Source organism: Asterias amurensis, chromosome 3 (genome assembly GCF_032118995.1).
Source record: "Asterias amurensis chromosome 3, ASM3211899v1".
In the NCBI taxonomy this organism is placed as follows: domain Eukaryota; kingdom Metazoa; phylum Echinodermata; class Asteroidea; order Forcipulatida; family Asteriidae; genus Asterias; species Asterias amurensis.
Genome location: NC_092650.1, coordinates 13,316,289 through 13,335,606, shown reverse-complemented (window position 1 = coordinate 13,335,606; position 19,318 = coordinate 13,316,289). Strand labels below are relative to the sequence as shown.

The following is a 19,318-nucleotide window of genomic DNA, read 5'->3' as shown; positions in this document are numbered from 1 at the left end:
CGAACAATAACAAGCCCTTTTTGTTCCATCATCAGCTGCCGAGTCCCTGACCAAAAATGGTATAGTCCAATTCGCACCACAGCAGTTAAAATGGCGACCGTTCAGGGATCTGTTTCTCGAAACCGGAGGCACAAATGGTCTATAGATTTCACCTCAAGGTAATTATGGTCTCTCTATGATTGTTTAGTTTACGGTTATAACTATTTAAATTGTATTTGATTTTCTACAAAGCTAATCGGCCTATGCATTCACTTCAAAATTTAAGTTATTTTATCTGCGACAACTCGACCCACTTTTTTAGTAATTTTACACTAACTTGTCACACAGTAGAACCCCGCTCGGCCCTTTAAACAATCGGCCCTTTAATTTAGATATTAGATAACTTCGTGGTAAAATGAGGGCACTTTTCCCCTTAAACATGTCCTTAAACTTAAAATCAGATTGGCCTTTTTTCACTTTTTTGTCCCGTCCGTCACTCCGTGTCAATTGGTTTTTCTTTCTTTATTATTAATAAAGAATGAAAAAAACACCCTTTGCTTTGTTTCACATGTTACACGAAGTTGTGTGCTTTCGATGCTTGATTTCGAGACCTCAAATTCTAAATCTGAGGTCTCGAAATCAAGTTTGTGGAAAATTACTTCTTTCTTGAAAACTACGTCACTCCAGAGGGAGCGGTTTCTAGCAATGTTTTATACTATACAACTCTCCCAATACTTGTTAGTAGTGTTACCAAATTTAGGTTTTGCTAATAATTATTTTGAACAGTTATCAATAGTGTCCACTGCCTTTAATATAGGTCAAAAGTTAGCTTAATCAGCTACCAATTCCTCAAAAGGAATATTTTAAAAAGATAGGAAAATAATCAAACAAATCCCTTAAAAAGTGGTGGCCAGATGTGGATTTTTTTTTTGTAACCTTCCCCATACCACTACCACCAGTAACCATCATCGAGCTTTAATTATTTCATCAGTGTAAGACTGAAGTCACATTAATGGATGATTATTACCCATTTAATTTTATTTATACTGGTAGTGATGACAAGGACTCATAGAAAAGCGAACTTAAATAACTGGACTAGCAAAGAACCCAAGGGAGAGAAGACACCGAGTAGGCCTACCGAAGTTTAAGTTTTAGATGTGGGACTACATGTAAGCGGGTAGGGACTGAAAACCCAATCCACATAGTGCCCTGGCATTATTTGAACCAAGGTCCTTGAGGTGGAAAGCGAAGAAAGATACCACTGTGTCAACCCATCTACCTGAACACTCTGCGATAATCGTAACCCTCCATCCTCCCTTCATCCTTTGACGATTTTTGCAGATAAATTTCTGTTACTTTTTTCTTGCAGAATCAAAGCTGACCGACAGTATCAATCTGTGCCTGACCTCCCAGCTCCTATTGGCTACTCAGAAAGAGCTCTTGCTGATGTGACAACACATGACACAGAATCCAGCTTAGCCGTCAAGGTATAATTGGAAAATCAAAAGATATGACCCCTAAATATTCTGCTCTCCAAAGACATACTTTGCTTTCATTGCTGCATAGCGTCGCCTGTGTTTACTTACATTTTTCTGTTTCCATTGTGTATCAACTTCCATACTTTATCATAGAGTATAATTTTTTTCGCATCTCTGCATAGAGGTTTTGTGAAAGAAAAGGCACTGGAGAAAATTTCCACAAAGGGATAAAGTAGTGGAGAAAACTCTTCACAGTATGTGATTGTCACTTGTGTCTAAAGTATCTCTTGTCAAAATTAATCTGGGACAGGCAGTCGATGTAAAAAAAATTTGAATTTCCATCGGACTGTATATCTGTGATGGTCATTTTTTACTCGCTGAAAGGCAAAGAGTTCTCCAGTCCCCAGAGACAAGCTCTATGCCAATGCACCCTGCTGAGCGCTTTGGGGTTTGACTGGCTGATTAAATGTAGTATAAACCCCCTGGAAGTGTGGTTTTTGGAGCCAATATGGAAAGTTTAGAGGTCACTGTATTGTGTGTTTTTTGTTTTTTTGGTGAGACATGTAGGAGCCCTTTGCTTGTTTTCCAGTACCAATCTAAGTCTGTGAGGTTTGTAAATAAATGTAACCCCATGCATAGTGAGCTACTCCCATGTATTTTCAGGCACTCAATTTCCAGCAACGTAAATTAATGATGCGTAAAAAACGTTGTCTTGGATTTGAAGGGAATTTGATTGGCTTCCTACCTTTCTTGAAAGGAGCGAGGATGCGTGGTCTTCTGGTTTATCTATAAATTTTTTATACAAAATTTAATGTATTTTCTACAGTTTTTGTATATATTTATATTTGATTTGGTTTTTGATGTGCAATTTTTATGTCGTTTTTGTCCTTGTGCCCTTTTGTGCCTTTGTTATTTTTATTGTCTGGATCGCCTTTAGATAGTGATTATTTTCGCTTTTTGGTTATCCGCAGGCTTGTTCTCTGTGTAGTCTTATTTTTTATTGCCTATTCTTTGTATGTTCTGTTTGCCTGGAAATAAATAAATAAAATAAATAAGTCCTAAGATTAATCCTAAGTTAGGAAGAGTTTGGTGAAATCGATGGCAGGCAGCAAATGTCATCTTCACTCAGTACAGCAGATGAGATATTTTCCATTGCCTGAAAACAAAGTAAGAGATCTACAAAGAAAAGCTTTCCTTTAATTTTCATGATCATGTTTGTTTTTTTCCCCTCCAGAAATATTGGGATGTTGCTCTCGGTCCCCTGAAGCAGCTGCCAATGAACCTGTTCATCATGTACATGTCTGGTAACTCAATCTCCATATTCCCTATAATGATGGTTGGAATGATGGTCTGGCGACCTATACAAGCTCTCCTAGCTATTAAAACAAGTAAGTGCAATGTGTGCATCTTCAACTCTGAAGTGTCTCTAAAATCGTAACCCTTGATCCTTCTGGATGGTTGTAGACCAAAGGGAAGTGAACAAGAGCTATGATTACTAAATCTACTTTCAAATCTGCTTTGCAGCATGTTTTACTTAGGGAATAACAGGTCTTCACTGCGTGGTAATGACCATTTGGTGGCTGGCGCTGTTAACCGACCGAGCCGGAGGCGAGGTCAGTTAACAGCGCCAGCCACCAACCAGCCACCAACCTGGTCGAAACACTGTTATTCCCATTAATAAATACCTTTTTTAGCAAGTTAAACGGCTAAAATTGTCCAAATTGTGTGACTTTTTTTCTCGGCGGTACTTCCCGACATGTTCAGGGGCCATATTTGAGCTTTTGATGGTTCCCATCTCTTTCGTGCGTTAATCACATTACTGACCTTTGAGACCAGTGACTCTTTTAAATAATGATCTGTTCAGCGCCTTCACTGGGGTCAAAGGAGGCAAATGATTGGACGATAGCTGTTCTTTGCTTAGCATCAGTTTATACGCGGGAACCTGCGCACACTCAAAATTGAAACTTGTTAAGTGCGCGTAGGTGCAAGTGTGCGTAGGTGCAAGTGCGCGTAGTTGCAATGAAACTAACATGGATATAAAGAAGCATGCGATACCGTGCAACGCGCAAGGTTTACACAATGTATGCTTATTTAGTGGCCACTTATTCGCTATTTTCCAAAGCCGGTCTTTATACCACCGTTAACACTCCCACACGTGACCGGGTTTTGACCAATCGGAGACTTGAAACCAGCCAAGGTATTTAATAATAAAAAATATTGATTCACAAATTAAACCCAGCCATTTTTTATGATAAGTTGCAGTGGAATTAAAAAAGGCAACTTTACCTTGAGAAATCCGTCATTGATGTAATCCTTTCATTGTTACTATTGTATTGTGCTCAGTAGCACTTGCAGTAAAGATCTATTTTCTAGATGTTTTCCATTGAGGCACCTGAGTTACATGTACCTCCATTGGCTCATTAAAGTTTATGATATTCAAAGGCATGATGCCATTTTAAATTCTACCATGTCTTCCTTACAGCCGCCAAGATGTTAGAAGCCAGTCCACAGGCCCTTGTTCAGAAAATAGTCTACTTTGTCTCCAATCTGCTGGGCATTGCTTTAGCGTTATACAAATGTTCATCGATGGGTTTATTACCAACGCACTCATCTGATTGGCTGTCATTCCTTGAACCACAACAGGTGAGACCATAAACCCCAACCCGTTGAGTAGCGATCACCCTTTTACACTTGGATCGCTTTACTCTTAATCTACCCTGGTATATGGGAATACCTGTGGAAAAGCCACCTCTACTCTTGAGTACAAATCAAGGGTATTCTTGAAGCGTACAACTGAAACTCTGTGGAGTAGGTACCTAGGTGGGGACAGTGAGAAAGTGCGCCGAGGTAACTGTTGGGTAGAAAAACTCCTGGGACCTCCCCAGGGCTGTACTCCATGGGGGAAACAGATGCAGTGTGAAAAGGGCAAAAGTATTACTGAGGATTGAAGGCTAAGGTTTATCTATACTTGATGCATGTCAGACTTTCACCCTTGCTCTCACTCCGTGGTAAAGTATTTAAAAGGAGGATGTACCTTTGGTAATTACTATAAAAAAAAATTAGTGACCATAAAAACTTACTTCAAAGGAATTTCATTTAAGAGAGAGGGATTCAAAATTATTCAAATCTGAGAAATGTATCTGCACGAAACGTTTCTTAGATTGTGTCTTCCTTCCAATTATGGATTATTCTTCCTGCAAGGACTGGACATAACCACTCCAGATTTTCCACTAGCTCAAAATCGCTTTCTCCTTTTGAAATTTAGATTTTCATTGGTTAGTTTTATAGGCGTGTATATCAACATTTGTAACAGAATCACCAAAGGTATACTTTGCTTTTAATTTTTAAATCAATATCAGAATTGAGATTGTAGGTATCACGTGCTTTGTATACTTATACATGCTTTGTATAACATTTGTATGCTCACAAATGCCCAGTAAGCAAAATTGATCGACCAAATGTAAAGGTTTTGGACAACAAATCTTGTCTTGATTCTTGATTATTTTAATTTGAGTATCCTTTGCTAAGCTGTGTCAAAGCAGGTTTTAGTTTCTCAACTAAATTATAATTTTTGTTTTTATTATTCATTTTTTTTCTCCCTTTTTTTTTTATTACAGAGAATGGAGTATTCTGGAGGTGGGGTCATTCTCTGAAACTGGCGAGAGTTTCATCAAATGTAATCTAAAGCTTTTTTCGGATATAGTTATTTAAGCAGAGTTGTGTGGGCATAACTTGTCTAATTGATTAAAGGTAGATTTATATTGATATGTTTATAATGGCTTTTCCCAAAGTTACTTAGAAATATAAAAATAACTTAATTGGGCTCATGGGCTGTTATTATTATTATTATTTTTTTATTATTTTTTTTTTAGGGGGGGGTGGGGTAGGAGAATGGTTTCATCCCATTTTTGTTTCCCTTTTTCACAAAATAGTTTTTGTAGCTTCAAGGTTGATGCAATACTAGTCAGCCAAATGTCTTTGGGCATCTTTATTAACAAGAAATTTGTTTCGGGTGAAAGTTTAGAACCGTCAATTTTGATAAGTGTTTTGTTTCAACTGTACTTTAAAATTGTCAAATAGTTTCCTGTGTACACTGAACAAGAATCAGTCGGAACTCTTAGTAATGCCCTTGCCGTTTCAGATATGTAGGGCTTGTTTAAAACATACAAATGTTCTTGTGTTTGTATCCTCTTGTAAAGTGTATTTTGTTTTTGATGTTGTTTTTTGTGAATGGATATAATAATTCTGAATAAATCAAGGATATGGGTTGAAAATTTATTTGTACATTGTACATGTACCATTGATAACTAGGTAATTTTTGTTGATTGAATTAGCCAATGTTACAAATCATCGGCTGAACAATAATAATAAAACAGTATTTTTATAGGTCAATATGATTGGACATTCCTCAAAGCGCTTAACAGCAAAATGAAAAGCATTACAAGAACACAAAAACCTAAGGCCTATATTCCCCAATTAAATCCCAAAATAAATAATTATAAAATTAGGCCAGACCAGCTGTTACCTACACATAAATTAAATGAAACTATTAAGAATACTACAAACAAATAAAGGATCTGAAGTGTCCTTATGAATTGCTTGAAAACGTGTGTTGTAATAAGCCTCAAGTGGACCCTTGTAGGAACAGGGCCTAATTTAATGGCTCTGCTTACCGTAAGCACAGAACTGCTGCTTTGTTTCACGGGTTTGTGGCAAATTTTCACGGGTTAGTGGTGAATTTTGTCTTCAGCGCGTGCGTACTCAATGTTACTAGGTATTCTACGCTTATGCGTGGGCGGGGTATTAGAATCGTAAGCGCGGAACCTGCAATGAATTTTCTGTGCAAAATCAAACTTTTAGTGTAAAAGTAAATAGCACTGTTAAAATTGTTCGGACATCATGATTTCAGTAGAAAACCTGAGACATATTTATTTCTATAATAATTACACACATATTCAAACCAAAGTTTTACAGAAAATCAATCGAGTTCTATCATAGGAAGATTATCTGACTATTAATTTCTACTTCAATGACCCAACAAAATAATCTGTGGCATGATCAAAATTGATATGTAGAGGGCGTGCTTCAAAAACACCGCATGGAATTATTTGTATGGCTCCAAGACTGTGTATCGTGTTCCTTCAAAACACACAATAAAAGGGACCATACTACATTTTGTTTACAACTGGTTGTGTGCATGTGGGAACTTTGAAGAGCGTTTTGGTTGTTAACTAAATTCCAGTAAGCAGTTTACAGAATGGTTGAATTTGAGTGTCCACAGAGCAAAAGGATCTTTGAAAGTTCGCTTTTCACACATAAGAATTCTAGACACACAGCTTGTATCAGAGATCATTTCTTCAATCATGCGGTAAGTCCTCCGTTGCAGAAACACTACTGAACAGTGCAATATTTTATAACCTCATTCTCCTCACAGAAAACACTTAGTAATATTACACTGTCTCAGTGACAATCCCACTATTCTCAGCCCTGTAATGTATTTTAGTCTTCACACATCGGCGTGACATTGTGCTCAAATTAAAAAAGCTGGTGTGATGTGTCTTTTTCCCTTTTTTGCCCACTTAACAATACAGACAAGGTTACTTAATTTAGAAAGTACATGATTGTAGTTGAATTTAAAACATCCATGGACCTGAAGGATGGGAGGCGAGGCGTAGCACAAGGAAAGGAATCAACCGAGCGTTTATCCGAAACATCGAAAAAGGAGATTCTTCACAAAACTTAGCCCTGTAATTGTATCTTTAAATTAAGTAAAAAGAGTTCAGCCTATTCTTGGTACTAATGTAGTTGCGATGATTACAACCCTTGATCCACCTGCTGATGCGTGGAGAACGGTCATTGCAACTACTATTTATGGAGCTATATTACAAAATTTAGGCCTATAAAAATTTCAATAGAAGGAAAATAGACAGAGGCTAGACGCTTTAATATCATATACACTAAAGGATTGGTGGTACATACATATACAGCCTTTATGGTGGTGTAAAGTGTACATTCTTCTCAAAATGTCTGTTGCCCCAAGATAAGTCAAAATTACTTCATCCATAATAATGTTTTTTAGCAAATTTTGACAATATCTGGCGTGCAAGCTCCAAGTGAATACTTGTATGCATTTGTTCCAGGTAGTGTTCAAATGCAAACCAAAAAATGCGTTGAATCTATACAACATGTACAGCAGCTAGTGAGTATGGTCCGGTTTAGCCCACCTTGTTGAGCTGTTAATGGCTCCGCTTTTATAGGTTGTAACATCGGTCTCATCACTGTCACTATTACAGTGGCGACAGTGATGAGACCGATAGTAAAAGCGGAGCCATTAACAGCTCAACAAGGTGGGCTAGGTCCGGTTGGAAGGACACTGTGAGACTAGGCCCAGTTAGAAGTTAACCGAGAACAATGATTTAATTAAAGTCCTTGATAACAGCTGATTGAAACAGTTTTGTGGATGAAGCTAATGATATAATTTTATTTTCTTACAACAGGTGGAGATTTTTCTTCCAGGTCTTGCCTCCGAGCCAGATGGCATTAAAGTGGCGAACCCTGATCATCAAATGTACTACATCATAAAAAAACTCCCCCTTGTAGAGCTCGTGAATGAGGAGTTTATCCAAACATTTCTGAAGACAGGTAAAGAAATTCCCAGTGGACTTTCCTAAATCCATCAAACTCTTCATGAAACATCTACATTCAGGGCATCGTTGACTTAAGCCAGGTCATACTTACTGCGAATGCGATACAAATTTTAATGCCAATGGCGTCATGCAGTATTTATAGGCACGATATTTTTTTTACCTAATGGCCTGTTTTCCAATTTGTTTTGCCCTAAGATGAATCAAGAAATTGTAATTAAAATTGCCAGAAAACTATATTAAAGCCCACACCATGTAAGTCAGCCTTTGTACTTGATAAAATGTTCCTACTTTTTTCCAATTACCAAATATCATGCCTGTATTAATAGCACACCAACACCAAAGAAAATGTAATATGGAATTTTCATGAGCCTCAAATGGTAATGCAGGGATGAGATTGTTCAGACTTTTGGCTGAATTCAGACTTTTTTATGTCGGCCTAGTGGAGAAAATCAGACAATATAATTTTCCACAAATAAAGAAATCCTGCTCTTTGGTCTATTTCTCTAGTGCTTTGGATACTGTTTCCAAAAGCTCCTTGGAATCTATAACCCCATGGGTTACCAAAAGGTAGAAATGCCATCATTTGAATTTGTGTCCAAGTTTCAGACTTATTTTGTTAGTAATGACTCTCACCCCTGGTAATTGATGGTTTTGGTTGCGTCTTTTTGCATTGCAGGTAGTTTTTACGGTCTATCCATAGGTCATATTGACACACATAGTGTTGCTGCCATTCTACCAACAGGTGAGTCAAGCAATAGCACACCCCACTAATTATGTCACTTTTGTTAAAAACCCGACTATCAGACAAACATGCCACACCACCTTGTAGTGTATTTAGATGCGGGTACAAGCACAATTGGTACGTTACGCGCACTTTAGAGAAATTTTACACTTTTGTCTGAGATCTGGGTACGTACATGTAGCTTCTGTTATTAGCATTTAATAGTGCAGAATGCTATCAACATAAAAATTCTATTATTATGGGCTCTTTGTGACTTGGGATGCATGCAATATCATCCTAATTCTTACAGCTGTTAGTTTGACGTGGAAGGAAACCAATCAGTTTGTTGTATACTGTTGTCTGGATCCCACTGTATCAGATAGAAAAGATTGGGAGATAATAGACGTTATGCACATGATGTCATTTGAGTAGGGTGCCCTCACTTAGAGGTCAAAGGAAGGTGGCTCATTGGCCGCCTCTTGTGCGCCGTGCTTACAAATATGTGCGTTGCGATTGTTACGTAATTGTTTTACCTCTAAGATGGGGGCTTGGTGACGTTGATGCATTTAAGGTCTATACAGACTGTTGCCACATGGGTTAGACCTACAGAGGCATTTAACTGGTTTGTTATTTATTTCATATGTTTCACTAGTTTTTTTGACTAGACCCTTTTTGTCTGGTTTATATGAAATTTGGTCTGTTTGTTTGTTTGTTTGTTTGCTTAGATGATCTTCCTGCCAAGGAAATTGGGCATACTCCTACAAGGGCCGGGGATAAAAATGTAAAGGCCAAGCCGGCAACAGCCAATCTCATACAAACATTGGTTTAACATCTATTTTAATTAATTGCATAAATCAAGAAATTGTGATTCAGTAACTAGACGACAATATTTATTCAAGTCAATGTGAAATGAACGGTTAGCTTGGGGGGTTCCAACTCACTACCGGACACTCAGATTGCCAGATTACAACGCATATAAAATTCAGCGGCCAGACTTGTCACCAGAACTTGCACTCGGGAATCCATCACACCCATTCTTAAGGATCTACATTGGCTACCAATACGGGCTAGAATTGATTTTAAAGTTTTCGTTCTGACTTTTATCAATGTATCAATGGTATTGCCCCTGCTATCTTCAAAGCTTAGTCCAGGAGTACAAAACAACCAGAAATCTGCGATCTTCAAATAAATCCCTGCTGACTCTCCCTGTTATCAAAACCAAGTCGTACGGTTCCCGCTCTTTCCAATATGCTTCAGTTTAGTTCAGTTACGGAACAGTCTTCCAGAGGTTGTTAAACAGGCTGAGGCATCAGAACAATTCAAAACCCAGTTCAAAACATATCTGTTTACTTTGTACAATAACTGTTGATTTCCTTTTACAGTGCATCTACAGGGACCTTACGGTGATATGCGCTTTACAAGAATGGTTTTATTATTATTATGATTACCATTGTAATTCAAGTCCTGCAGTCTAATGACTGTACCACTGATTCCTTGTTTTACATGATGATTTCCATGATCACAATTCATGTTCACAATGACCATATTGCAAAAGAATTTGTATAGTTTTCATTTGTTCTTGCCATGCTGTCCTTTACATTTCAAACAAATATTCATTGCCTCATTCACTTCTAACCCATTTTCCATTTTACTGTAGATACAATAAAACATTTCTAATTTTGTTTAACTCTCAGGTAAATTGATTCTGTCGGTCAGCAAAGATTTATATGAGGAGTTGGGCTTGGAAGGAAAGCCTTGCCAATTTGAAAAACCAAGGAAAGTGACGAAATACAGTAAGTCAAAATCTGACGGCAAATTTCAAAAACAGGGTGAAACATGTCTTTCTGAAGTGACTTTTGATAATTTAGAGAATATTTTTGAAAAGCTGTATATTCTGAAATGAAGGTACAACATTGGTCCATGAAACGAACTATTACCCACTGTCCTAGTATAAACTGCTCAATCGGTGTTGATTTGCCAACCTATGATACAATTTACAAGAAAAGGTTAAAGTTTACAGTAAATGAGATCCGACTCACCCTGCTTTTGAAATGGTTGACCTTAAGGTGCTTCTAATGTAAAGATTCTATCACCATTATATTTCCAGTCAATTTCTAAATTGTATATCTAAATTCTGGAAAACATTTATGCAATTGAAGCAAAATTTCTGTATTTTTTTTATTTTCTATACTAATTCTGATCGTTTCTTAAATTTTGTTTGCAGATGTTGAAGTTAACTTAACTGCAGAGAGCTTTTGTAAAGGCAAGAAACACTATGAAAGGGTACAGTGGTGTTTGAAAGAGAGGCTGGATATGACCTTCGACATCTTGTTGGCATGGCAACCTAATGGTAACTGCTTTTTCTGAAATTGATCATGTACATTATGCAAAACACTACGGACAAAACCTTCGGCTTGAGCTGAGTGCAAGCACATTCCTAAACATTTTGGCCATGCTATACCACAGTTTTTCTGTCTATACTGTAATTTTTAAGTGGAAATCCAATTCTGAGCTTCAAGTCAAAAGATTCCGCATTTCATGATAACGGACACAAACATGCAGAGAGCGGGACACAGTGAAAGCAGAAACAATACCTCATTACTGTCGCTTCAAGGGTCTGAGATAAAGGATTGCCCTCCCATTGCATTGGTCAGCACAATTGAGCATTACAGAATAGCGCCTCACACTATTGATGTCACTTTTGCTTTAAATACCCGGATGTCAGACAAACATGCCACACCACCTACGCAATCACTGCTTCATCAGCTAGCCAAACTGCACTAGTAGTTTAAAAGTTAGTTGCGAGTGAACATACAATTTGGATACAAATCGGTGCGTTAGTGAAATTTGAGACTTTTGTCTGAGATCAGGGTACTTGGCTTCTATTTTTAGCATTATTGCAATAAATTATGCTATTGACAAAAATTATTGAGACCTTATTCTGTGTACTATTTTGTCATTTATTGGTCATTCCTACCCTTTAGTTTTCAGGCAATATTACGTTAAAAACTATAGATCTGAAAAAGTTGTCACAGGCCACAAGTGGTCTTTTTTCTTATTACGTGCTCACCCACCTGCATTATTCAACCAACTAAAATATTTTGTATATCCTTTTTTGTCAAACAGTTTTTCCATTTGAATTTTGTGGAAACCTGTTGTTGTTGTTTTTAAGGTCCGCCAATTTATCACACATAGCACCGAACAAACCCTGCTAAATGTTCTAAAAAATGTTTTACTTTTTCTTTCAGACACTACAAAAAGTCTTGATTCACTCAGAACATTTTGGAACAATAAGTATGAATGTCATAAAGTTGAACAGAAGCAGCACAGACTCATCATGAGGGACCTGACTATTCCAGTGATTGACAGCTCCAATTTCACAACCAGCCGATCCAAATCAAGCAAGGAATATCTGACAACAAATGGGAGTGGTCAGAGAGATGAAGATTGCCAAATAAGGTCATGTGAGGCCTCAGAAGTTTATGAATGGCTTGGAGCTATTGCCTGTGAATGTAAATGGTGAGTGTGTACTTTTGAATATACATGCAGTCACATTAAATGAACCTCACCCCTAAGAAACCATAGTGGCATCAGACCTCTTGTAAAAAAAATGGCGCAAACTGCTGCCAAGTTTAAGATAATAATAATAAAGCCTTCTTAAAGACAGTGGACACTATTGGTAATTGTCAAAGACCAGTCTTCTCACTTGGTGTATCTCAACATATACATAAAATAACCAACCTGTGAAAATTTGAGCTCAACCGGTCGTTGAAGTTGCGAGATAATAATGAAAGAAAAAACAACCTTGTCACACGAAGTGGAGGGCTCTGGAGGGCCTGTCTGAAATGGGTATAACATTGCCTGGAACAATTGGCACTTTCTGTTTAAAAGTGAAGATAACCAAAATGCCAAAATGTTATGAGGTTAGAAATATTTTACATCTTGAGAAATACTTACTGAAGAGGATGCATTTGAAAACTCTTCTCATCTATTTTTTTTATATCTGAGCAAATTATCAAGTTTTGAGGTTTGACAGGAAGTGCCTGGCTTGGGAATTAGGTGCACAAAAACTTTATCACGGTTAATTGTGTTATTCAGTTCAGATTCTTGTGATGGTTTTGTGTCAAACTACGTGTGTCCTACGCCATCTCAGAAAGTGGCTGGTGCTCTTTGTCAAAGATGGACTGGTTTCATTACACCAGATACAATACTCAATATGCTGGATGCACTCAGGTGAGTTCTAGTGAGTTCTTTCATTACATCAAATACACTACTCAATATGCCGGATGCACTCAGGTGAGTTCTAGTGCGTTCTTTCATTACATCAGAAACAATACTCAAAATGCCGGATGCACTAAGTTGAGTTCTAGTGAGTTCTTTCATTACATCAGAAACAATACTCAAAATGCTGGATGCACTCAGGTGAGTTCTAGTGAGTTCTTTCATTACATTAGATACAATACTCAATATGCTGGATGCACTCAGGTGAGTTCTAGTGAGTTCTAGTGAGTTCTTTCATTACATCAGATACAATACTCAATACTGGATGCACTCAGGTGAGTTCTAGTGAGTTCTTTCATTGCATCAGATACAATATTCAATATGCTGGATGCACTCAGGTGAGTTCTAGTGAGTTCTTTCATTACATCATCTACAATACTCAATATGCTGGATGCACTCAGGTGGGTTCTAGTGCGTTCTTTCATTACACCAGATACAATATTCAATATGCTGAATGCACTCAGGTGTGTTCTAGTGAGTTCTTTCATTACATCATCTACAATACTCAATATGCTGGATGCACTCAGGTGAGTTCTAGTGCGTTCTTTCATTACACCAGATACAATACTCAATACTGGATGCACTCAGGTGAGTTCTAGTGAGTTCTTTCATTACATTAGATACAATACTCAATATGCTGGATGCACTCAGGTGAGTTCTAGTGCGCTCTTTTATCACATTAGATACAATATTCAATATGCCGGATGCACTCAGGTGGGTTCTAGTGAGTTCTTTCATTACATAAGATACAATACTCAATATGCTGGATGCACTCAGGTGAGTTCTAGTGAGTTCCTCCTTTACATTACATACAATACTTGATATAAAGGATGCAATGGGTCATCAAAGTTGTGAGAGAATAATGTGAGAACACATGATGCTTTCAGATGCTTGAATTTGAGACCGCACAACCTCAAAATCAAATTCCTGGAAAATTACTTCTTTCTCGAAAGCTTCATTACTTCCGAGGGAGCTATTTCTAACAGTGTTTTATACTATCAATAGCTCTCCATTACTTATTACCAAGTAAGTGTTTATGCTAAACATGATTTTGAGTAATTACCAATAGTGTCCACTGACTTAAAACTCTTGTTTCTATTTTCTCTGTATTTCTTTACAGGATTGAGATAGATGGAGGTATCATGCCATGGGCTTCTCTAACTGTACATGGCTTTCAAGATTCTCCCGTTTCGTGGTCAACCAGAGAGCATGGTTTCCATAAGTTTGGAGACAACTTGTATACATTTTTCATATTTCCCAATGAGCAGAGATATTGGTTACTCATGAATATTGGAGGTCATGATATCTGTCCTTAACGCAGAAGTGCTTAACGCAGAAGTGCTTTCACTTCTATGAATTTTTTAATCTTAAACAGCCAATAAAGGATGATCTCAATATTTCAACTATTACCTTTTTATGGCCAATTAGACATCGTAGATACCGGTTAATAACCATTTTACTCTCAAAATTTGCATTTAGTAAAAAATAACTTGGGTCAAAAATGCAACCGGCCAGGCAGCTTTTTCAGCCGAGAGTCAAAAACTGCTTATCTATTATAATGACCCCTTGACGCCAGTGATGATTTTCCCCTAATTGAGTTTGAACACAGTTCTCCAGCTTTGGCAAACTGAGGGCGCTATTTTCCACATCAAATAGCTGTGGGTTTGTTTGACCGCGCGTGTTTCAGAAATTTGGCTTGGAGCGTTCTGGAGAAAAACCCATTTTTAACATGTTTTAACGTGAGGTAAGAGATTGTTATTTTTTTAATGTTTCCTTTGGACTGCAGCTATTAGAAAACTGTAATATCTTTATATTGAAATCATCCTTTATTGGCTGTTTAAATTGTCCATTAGTGTGTGAGTTTATTCCTGTTGATATGCTGCAGCCCTTAACATGCTACATATACTCAAGGTTTTCTCACTTGTTTAAAATCTTCACTAAAAGATGCTTAACAGGCTTCAACAAGTAGCAAAATAGATGTACACGTAAATGTAGAGAATGCTTTATTTTGTTAAAGGCAGTGGACACTATTGGTAGTTACTCAAAATAATTATTAGCATAAAACCTCACTTGGTAACGAGTAATGGGGAGAGGTTGATAGAACAAAACATTGTGATAAACAGCTCCCTCTGAAGTGACGTAGTTTTCGAGAAAGAAGTAATTTTCCAAGAATTTGATTTTGAAACCTCAGATTTAGAATTTTGAGGTCGCGAAATCAAGCATCTGAAAGCACACAACTTTGTGTGACAAGGGTGTTGTTTTCTTTCATTATTATCTCGCAACTTCGACAACCAATTGAGCTCAAGTTTTCACAGGTTTGTTATTTTATGCATATGTTAAGACACACCAAGTGAAAAAGACTGGTCTTTGACTATCACCAATAGTGTCTACTGTCTTAAAACATAAAGAAAAAATAACATTATTTTGTGTTCAATCTTGTAAGATAATGTCTACTGATTACTTGAATACAATGATGAATCCTATAAGTCATCTGTCACTGTACACAAACAACATAGCAGTTTGTTTGCTAACAATTATTTTTTAGCAATTACCAATAGTGTCCAGGGGTTGATTTCACAAAGAGTTTAGGACTAGTCCTAACTTAGGACTATTCCTAGGAGATATACAAATTGCATGGATAGTCCTAAGTTAGGACGAGTAACTGGTCCTAACTCAAGATAAGACTAGTCCTAACTCTTTGTGAAATCCACGCTCTAGCCTACTTCTCATCTTCTTTCTCAGTAAATCAAGCACCAGATTATTATTTTGTTAAAATGATTTTTTCACAGGATGGTGTGGCAGTAAGTAAGAGCAAGCAATGTCATTAAGAACTTAGCCGGTCATCAAATAAGTCATTAGGTGTTAACATTATTGGGAAATGGACATAGTAATTTTAGAACTATATAGTTGTATTGTGTTGCAGAAACGTGACCTTTTAGGTCTTTGGGATAAACTCGAGGTGTTTTCACATCCACGAAATGTTAGCTAATAAGGGAAATAAATCAATTGCTGAAAAACTAATGAACTAAAATATTTCTATACTTTAGTTAGGCATGTAAAGATGTCACTTACATGTACAACTTGTTGAGAAATGCACATAAAACACTTTTTAATAACTTGATGGTGTACTGGTCCCTTCGGGGATTTTGCGTATAAATAACACTCTTACGCATTTGAGGGTTTTAATGATGAAAGTGTCATCACTTTTGGTGCCAGAAAGTGACACACGATAATAAGGCTGTTTGAGGTGTGGTTGCCACTAAATGAGTGCACTGTTTAGTTTTGGGTCTATCAGACAAATTACCCAAACCATGTCCACCCATGGTCCACCATAATCTCAAAAAGGCCTCTTCCGATGCGGACTGTTCATTTCCATTCGTGGTTTCAATGAATACAAAGACGTTATACCTCACCCGACTGAGTGAGCATAACAACCAATCATTTATTATAAGAAATAAGAGATTATTCCATAGTCGTAATATGTTTACCCGTGCATAAAACAAATGAGGTTGCTCATTTTGCACCCGCTGAGTTCATGATGAATGTTCCAGGTTATTAGTGCTTACTTGGTTGGTTTTTTTCTTCATCTTGGCAAATTATCATTTCTAAGAAGATATCGAAAGCTTGGACTGAAAAAAAACCCGTACAAACAAACCAGCTCATTGATATAACGACATGATACAGGAATATAGTCGAGTGTCAGAAGTACATTTATTCGCTATAAGTTATCTTTCTTGCATGAGGTATACTTTGTTTCGAGTATTTGTTCTGAATATTTTAATATTTGTGCTGAATTTTTGAATATTTGTGCTGTATATTTGAATGTTTGTGTTGTATATTTTAATCATGTTAAAGGCAGTGGACACTATTGGTAATTGTCAAAGACTAGCCTTCACAGTTTGTGTATCTCAACATATGCATAAAATAACAAACCTGTGAAAATTTGAGCTCAATCGGTCATCAAAGTTTCAAGATAATAATGAAAGAAAAATAACCCTTGTCACACGAAGTTGTGTGCGTTTAGATGGTTGATTTCGAGACCTCAAGTTCTAAATCTGAGGTCTCGAAATCAATTTCGTGGAAAATTACTTTTTCCCGAAAACTATCGCACTTCAGAGGGAGCCCTTTCTCACAATGTTTTATACCATCAACCTCTCCCCAATAAGAAGAAAGGTTTTATGTCAATAATTATTTTGAGTAATTACCAATAGTGTCCAATGCCTTTAAAGACATGGTAGGCCTGAAGAATTTGTTATAATCACAGAAGTAAAAACATAAATGTTGGACTTTAAACTGATCTTAGTTTGCATAAGATGTTGTCGGTACTGTACCAGTAAACCCCAGTAAACTTATCTGAAATAATCTCATTTTTTTGAAACTACCTGTGCCTGATTTTTACAAAAAATTTATAGACCAATCCTGAGATGAACTTTTTAATATTTTACTAATGTTGTACTTTGATAATATTATAAGAATATGCTGTTTAACCATGCTCAACACGAACGAACACATGGAGTCTTTATGTTGATAACAATAATTACAAAACAGTATGATGAATTGAAATCATTTCAATTTAAGTTGGTTTGTATATATTTTGGCGAGGATTTTACATATTATTGATATATTATTGATACTACCTCAAACTACGGCTCAACCTAGATGTGATAACTCCCAAATAGTTGCGGGCTGTATTTGAGGCAGGTTGAGATAACAGAACCAATGTTGTCAATATGCTTAAAATAATCTTATTGTACCGCGCATTAATGTATTATGTTGCTTTCAATATTTGATTTAAGAGCCAACAAATCCCCAAGGGGTGGACTTTAAAGACATGGTAGGCCTAAAGAATTGGTTATAATCACAGAAGTAACTTATATAAATTGCTGGATTGTAAACTTATCTGAGTTGGCGTATAAACGGTATTGTACCAGTCACCCTATCTTAAAGTCACCTGGAAGTGGTATTTTGTCAAAATAAAGCTTTTGTCACGAAAATATGTGTTTTGATGAGTGGAATATGAATAAACAATTAACTAAGGTTTAAAAAAAATCAGTTTCCATGTTATTTACAAATTTGAAAAAAAGCCCGACCCGAGAGGGCGCTGTTCGTGACGTCAATCGAGGCGCGATGAATTGCATGTATACCAACACATCATAGTGACGCTTGGCGCAAGCTAAAAGTTGAAACAATACCTGATTTTTTCACGTTAGGCAAATGCTCCTTTAGGTTAATACGTCTTTCAGGTACCTTTTTCGACTTTCCCACTAGCTGGCAAAATTATTGGGATGGCGTCATGTTTTAAAAAAAGAACTTTTCTCTTCATGTCAAAATAATTGTTAGCATAAAAACGTACAATAATGGAGAGCTGTTGATAGTATAACGCATTTTGAGAAACGGCTGAAGTTATGTAGTTTTCGAGACAGAAGTAATTTTTCACTAAAATATTTGAATTTGATTTCGAGACCTCAGAATTAGATTTTGAGGTCCCGAAATCAAGCATCTGAAAGCACACAACTTAGTGTGACAATGATGTTTTGTATTCCATTATTATCTCGCAACTTCGACGACCAATTGAACTCAAATTTTCACAGGTTTGTTATTTTATGATGTTGAGATAGGGCCTACACCAAGTGAGAAGACCTGTCTTTGACAATTACCAATAGTGTCCAGGTCTTTAAAAGGAAGTTAACCAATGATCATTGGTATGTTATTATGCATGTTTGTTGTGCCTTGCACCCAGCATTGATCCCATTTCTAATTTGTTTTCTTCTAATGGATCTTTCCTTTACCTTTACGAAATTAATGGAATTTACAAATTTAAAAGTGTTTTGTGTTTAAAATTGGGTGTGTTTCAAATTATTTAAAGTCAGGTAAAGAATAGATTTAAATTTAGGACTGTTCATTTTACAACCATAACCACACCCAATCCAAAGTAAACATTGCCAAGTTATATATTATATGTAATAACTTTAATACAGCCACAACATAAATCTGATTTGTATAGAAATACTCAAAGCTGATAAGCTGCTATATGGTTATAAGGAACAACTCTTGCCATAGTTAATTATTGTGCGTATATTATTATTGCTTTTCCCCCTTTGCTTATGACATACCCACAGGCCTATATTTTTCTTGGCCGATTATATCAATCTGCGATATAAATGGATCAATGTTTAAAGGCATTGACACTTTTGGTAATTACTCAAAATAGT

At 36.7% G+C, this 19,318-nt stretch overlaps 2 protein-coding genes across 2 annotated transcripts; both read left to right on the top strand.

The window, feature by feature from the left end:
• The first annotated feature begins 54 nt into the window (after positions 1-54).
• Positions 55-5,964, top strand: LOC139935252 (ER membrane protein complex subunit 4-like). Its single transcript, XM_071929763.1, has 5 exons — positions 55-158; positions 1,349-1,466; positions 2,692-2,845; positions 3,940-4,100; positions 5,075-5,964. Exons 1-5 carry the CDS (start codon positions 91-93, stop codon positions 5,108-5,110), a joined length of 537 nt encoding a protein of 178 aa, XP_071785864.1. The 5' UTR covers positions 55-90; the 3' UTR covers positions 5,111-5,964.
• Positions 5,965-6,665: 701 nt separating this feature from the next.
• LOC139935199 (ribonuclease P protein subunit p40-like) lies at positions 6,666-18,208 on the top strand. Its single transcript, XM_071929677.1, has 8 exons — positions 6,666-6,825; positions 7,955-8,099; positions 8,781-8,846; positions 10,520-10,618; positions 11,050-11,175; positions 12,074-12,344; positions 12,924-13,058; positions 14,227-18,208. Exons 1-8 carry the CDS (start codon positions 6,715-6,717, stop codon positions 14,420-14,422), a joined length of 1,149 nt encoding a protein of 382 aa, XP_071785778.1. The 5' UTR covers positions 6,666-6,714; the 3' UTR covers positions 14,423-18,208.
• Positions 18,209-19,318: the final 1,110 nt, after the last annotated feature.

Coding starts and splice junctions, on each gene's coding strand:
- LOC139935252 (XM_071929763.1), top strand. CDS start 91: ATGGCGACCGTTCAGGGATCTGTTTCTCGAAACCGGAGGCACAAATGG. Junction 159..1,348: donor TCTATAGATTTCACCTCAAG/GTAATTATGGTC, acceptor TTTTTCTTGCAG/AATCAAAGCTGACCGACAGT. Junction 4,101..5,074: donor CATTCCTTGAACCACAACAG/GTGAGACCATAA, acceptor TTTTTATTACAG/AGAATGGAGTATTCTGGAGG.
- LOC139935199 (XM_071929677.1), top strand. CDS start 6,715: ATGGTTGAATTTGAGTGTCCACAGAGCAAAAGGATCTTTGAAAGTTCG. Junction 8,100..8,780: donor CCAAACATTTCTGAAGACAG/GTAAAGAAATTC, acceptor TTTGCATTGCAG/GTAGTTTTTACGGTCTATCC. Junction 8,847..10,519: donor TGCTGCCATTCTACCAACAG/GTGAGTCAAGCA, acceptor TTTAACTCTCAG/GTAAATTGATTCTGTCGGTC.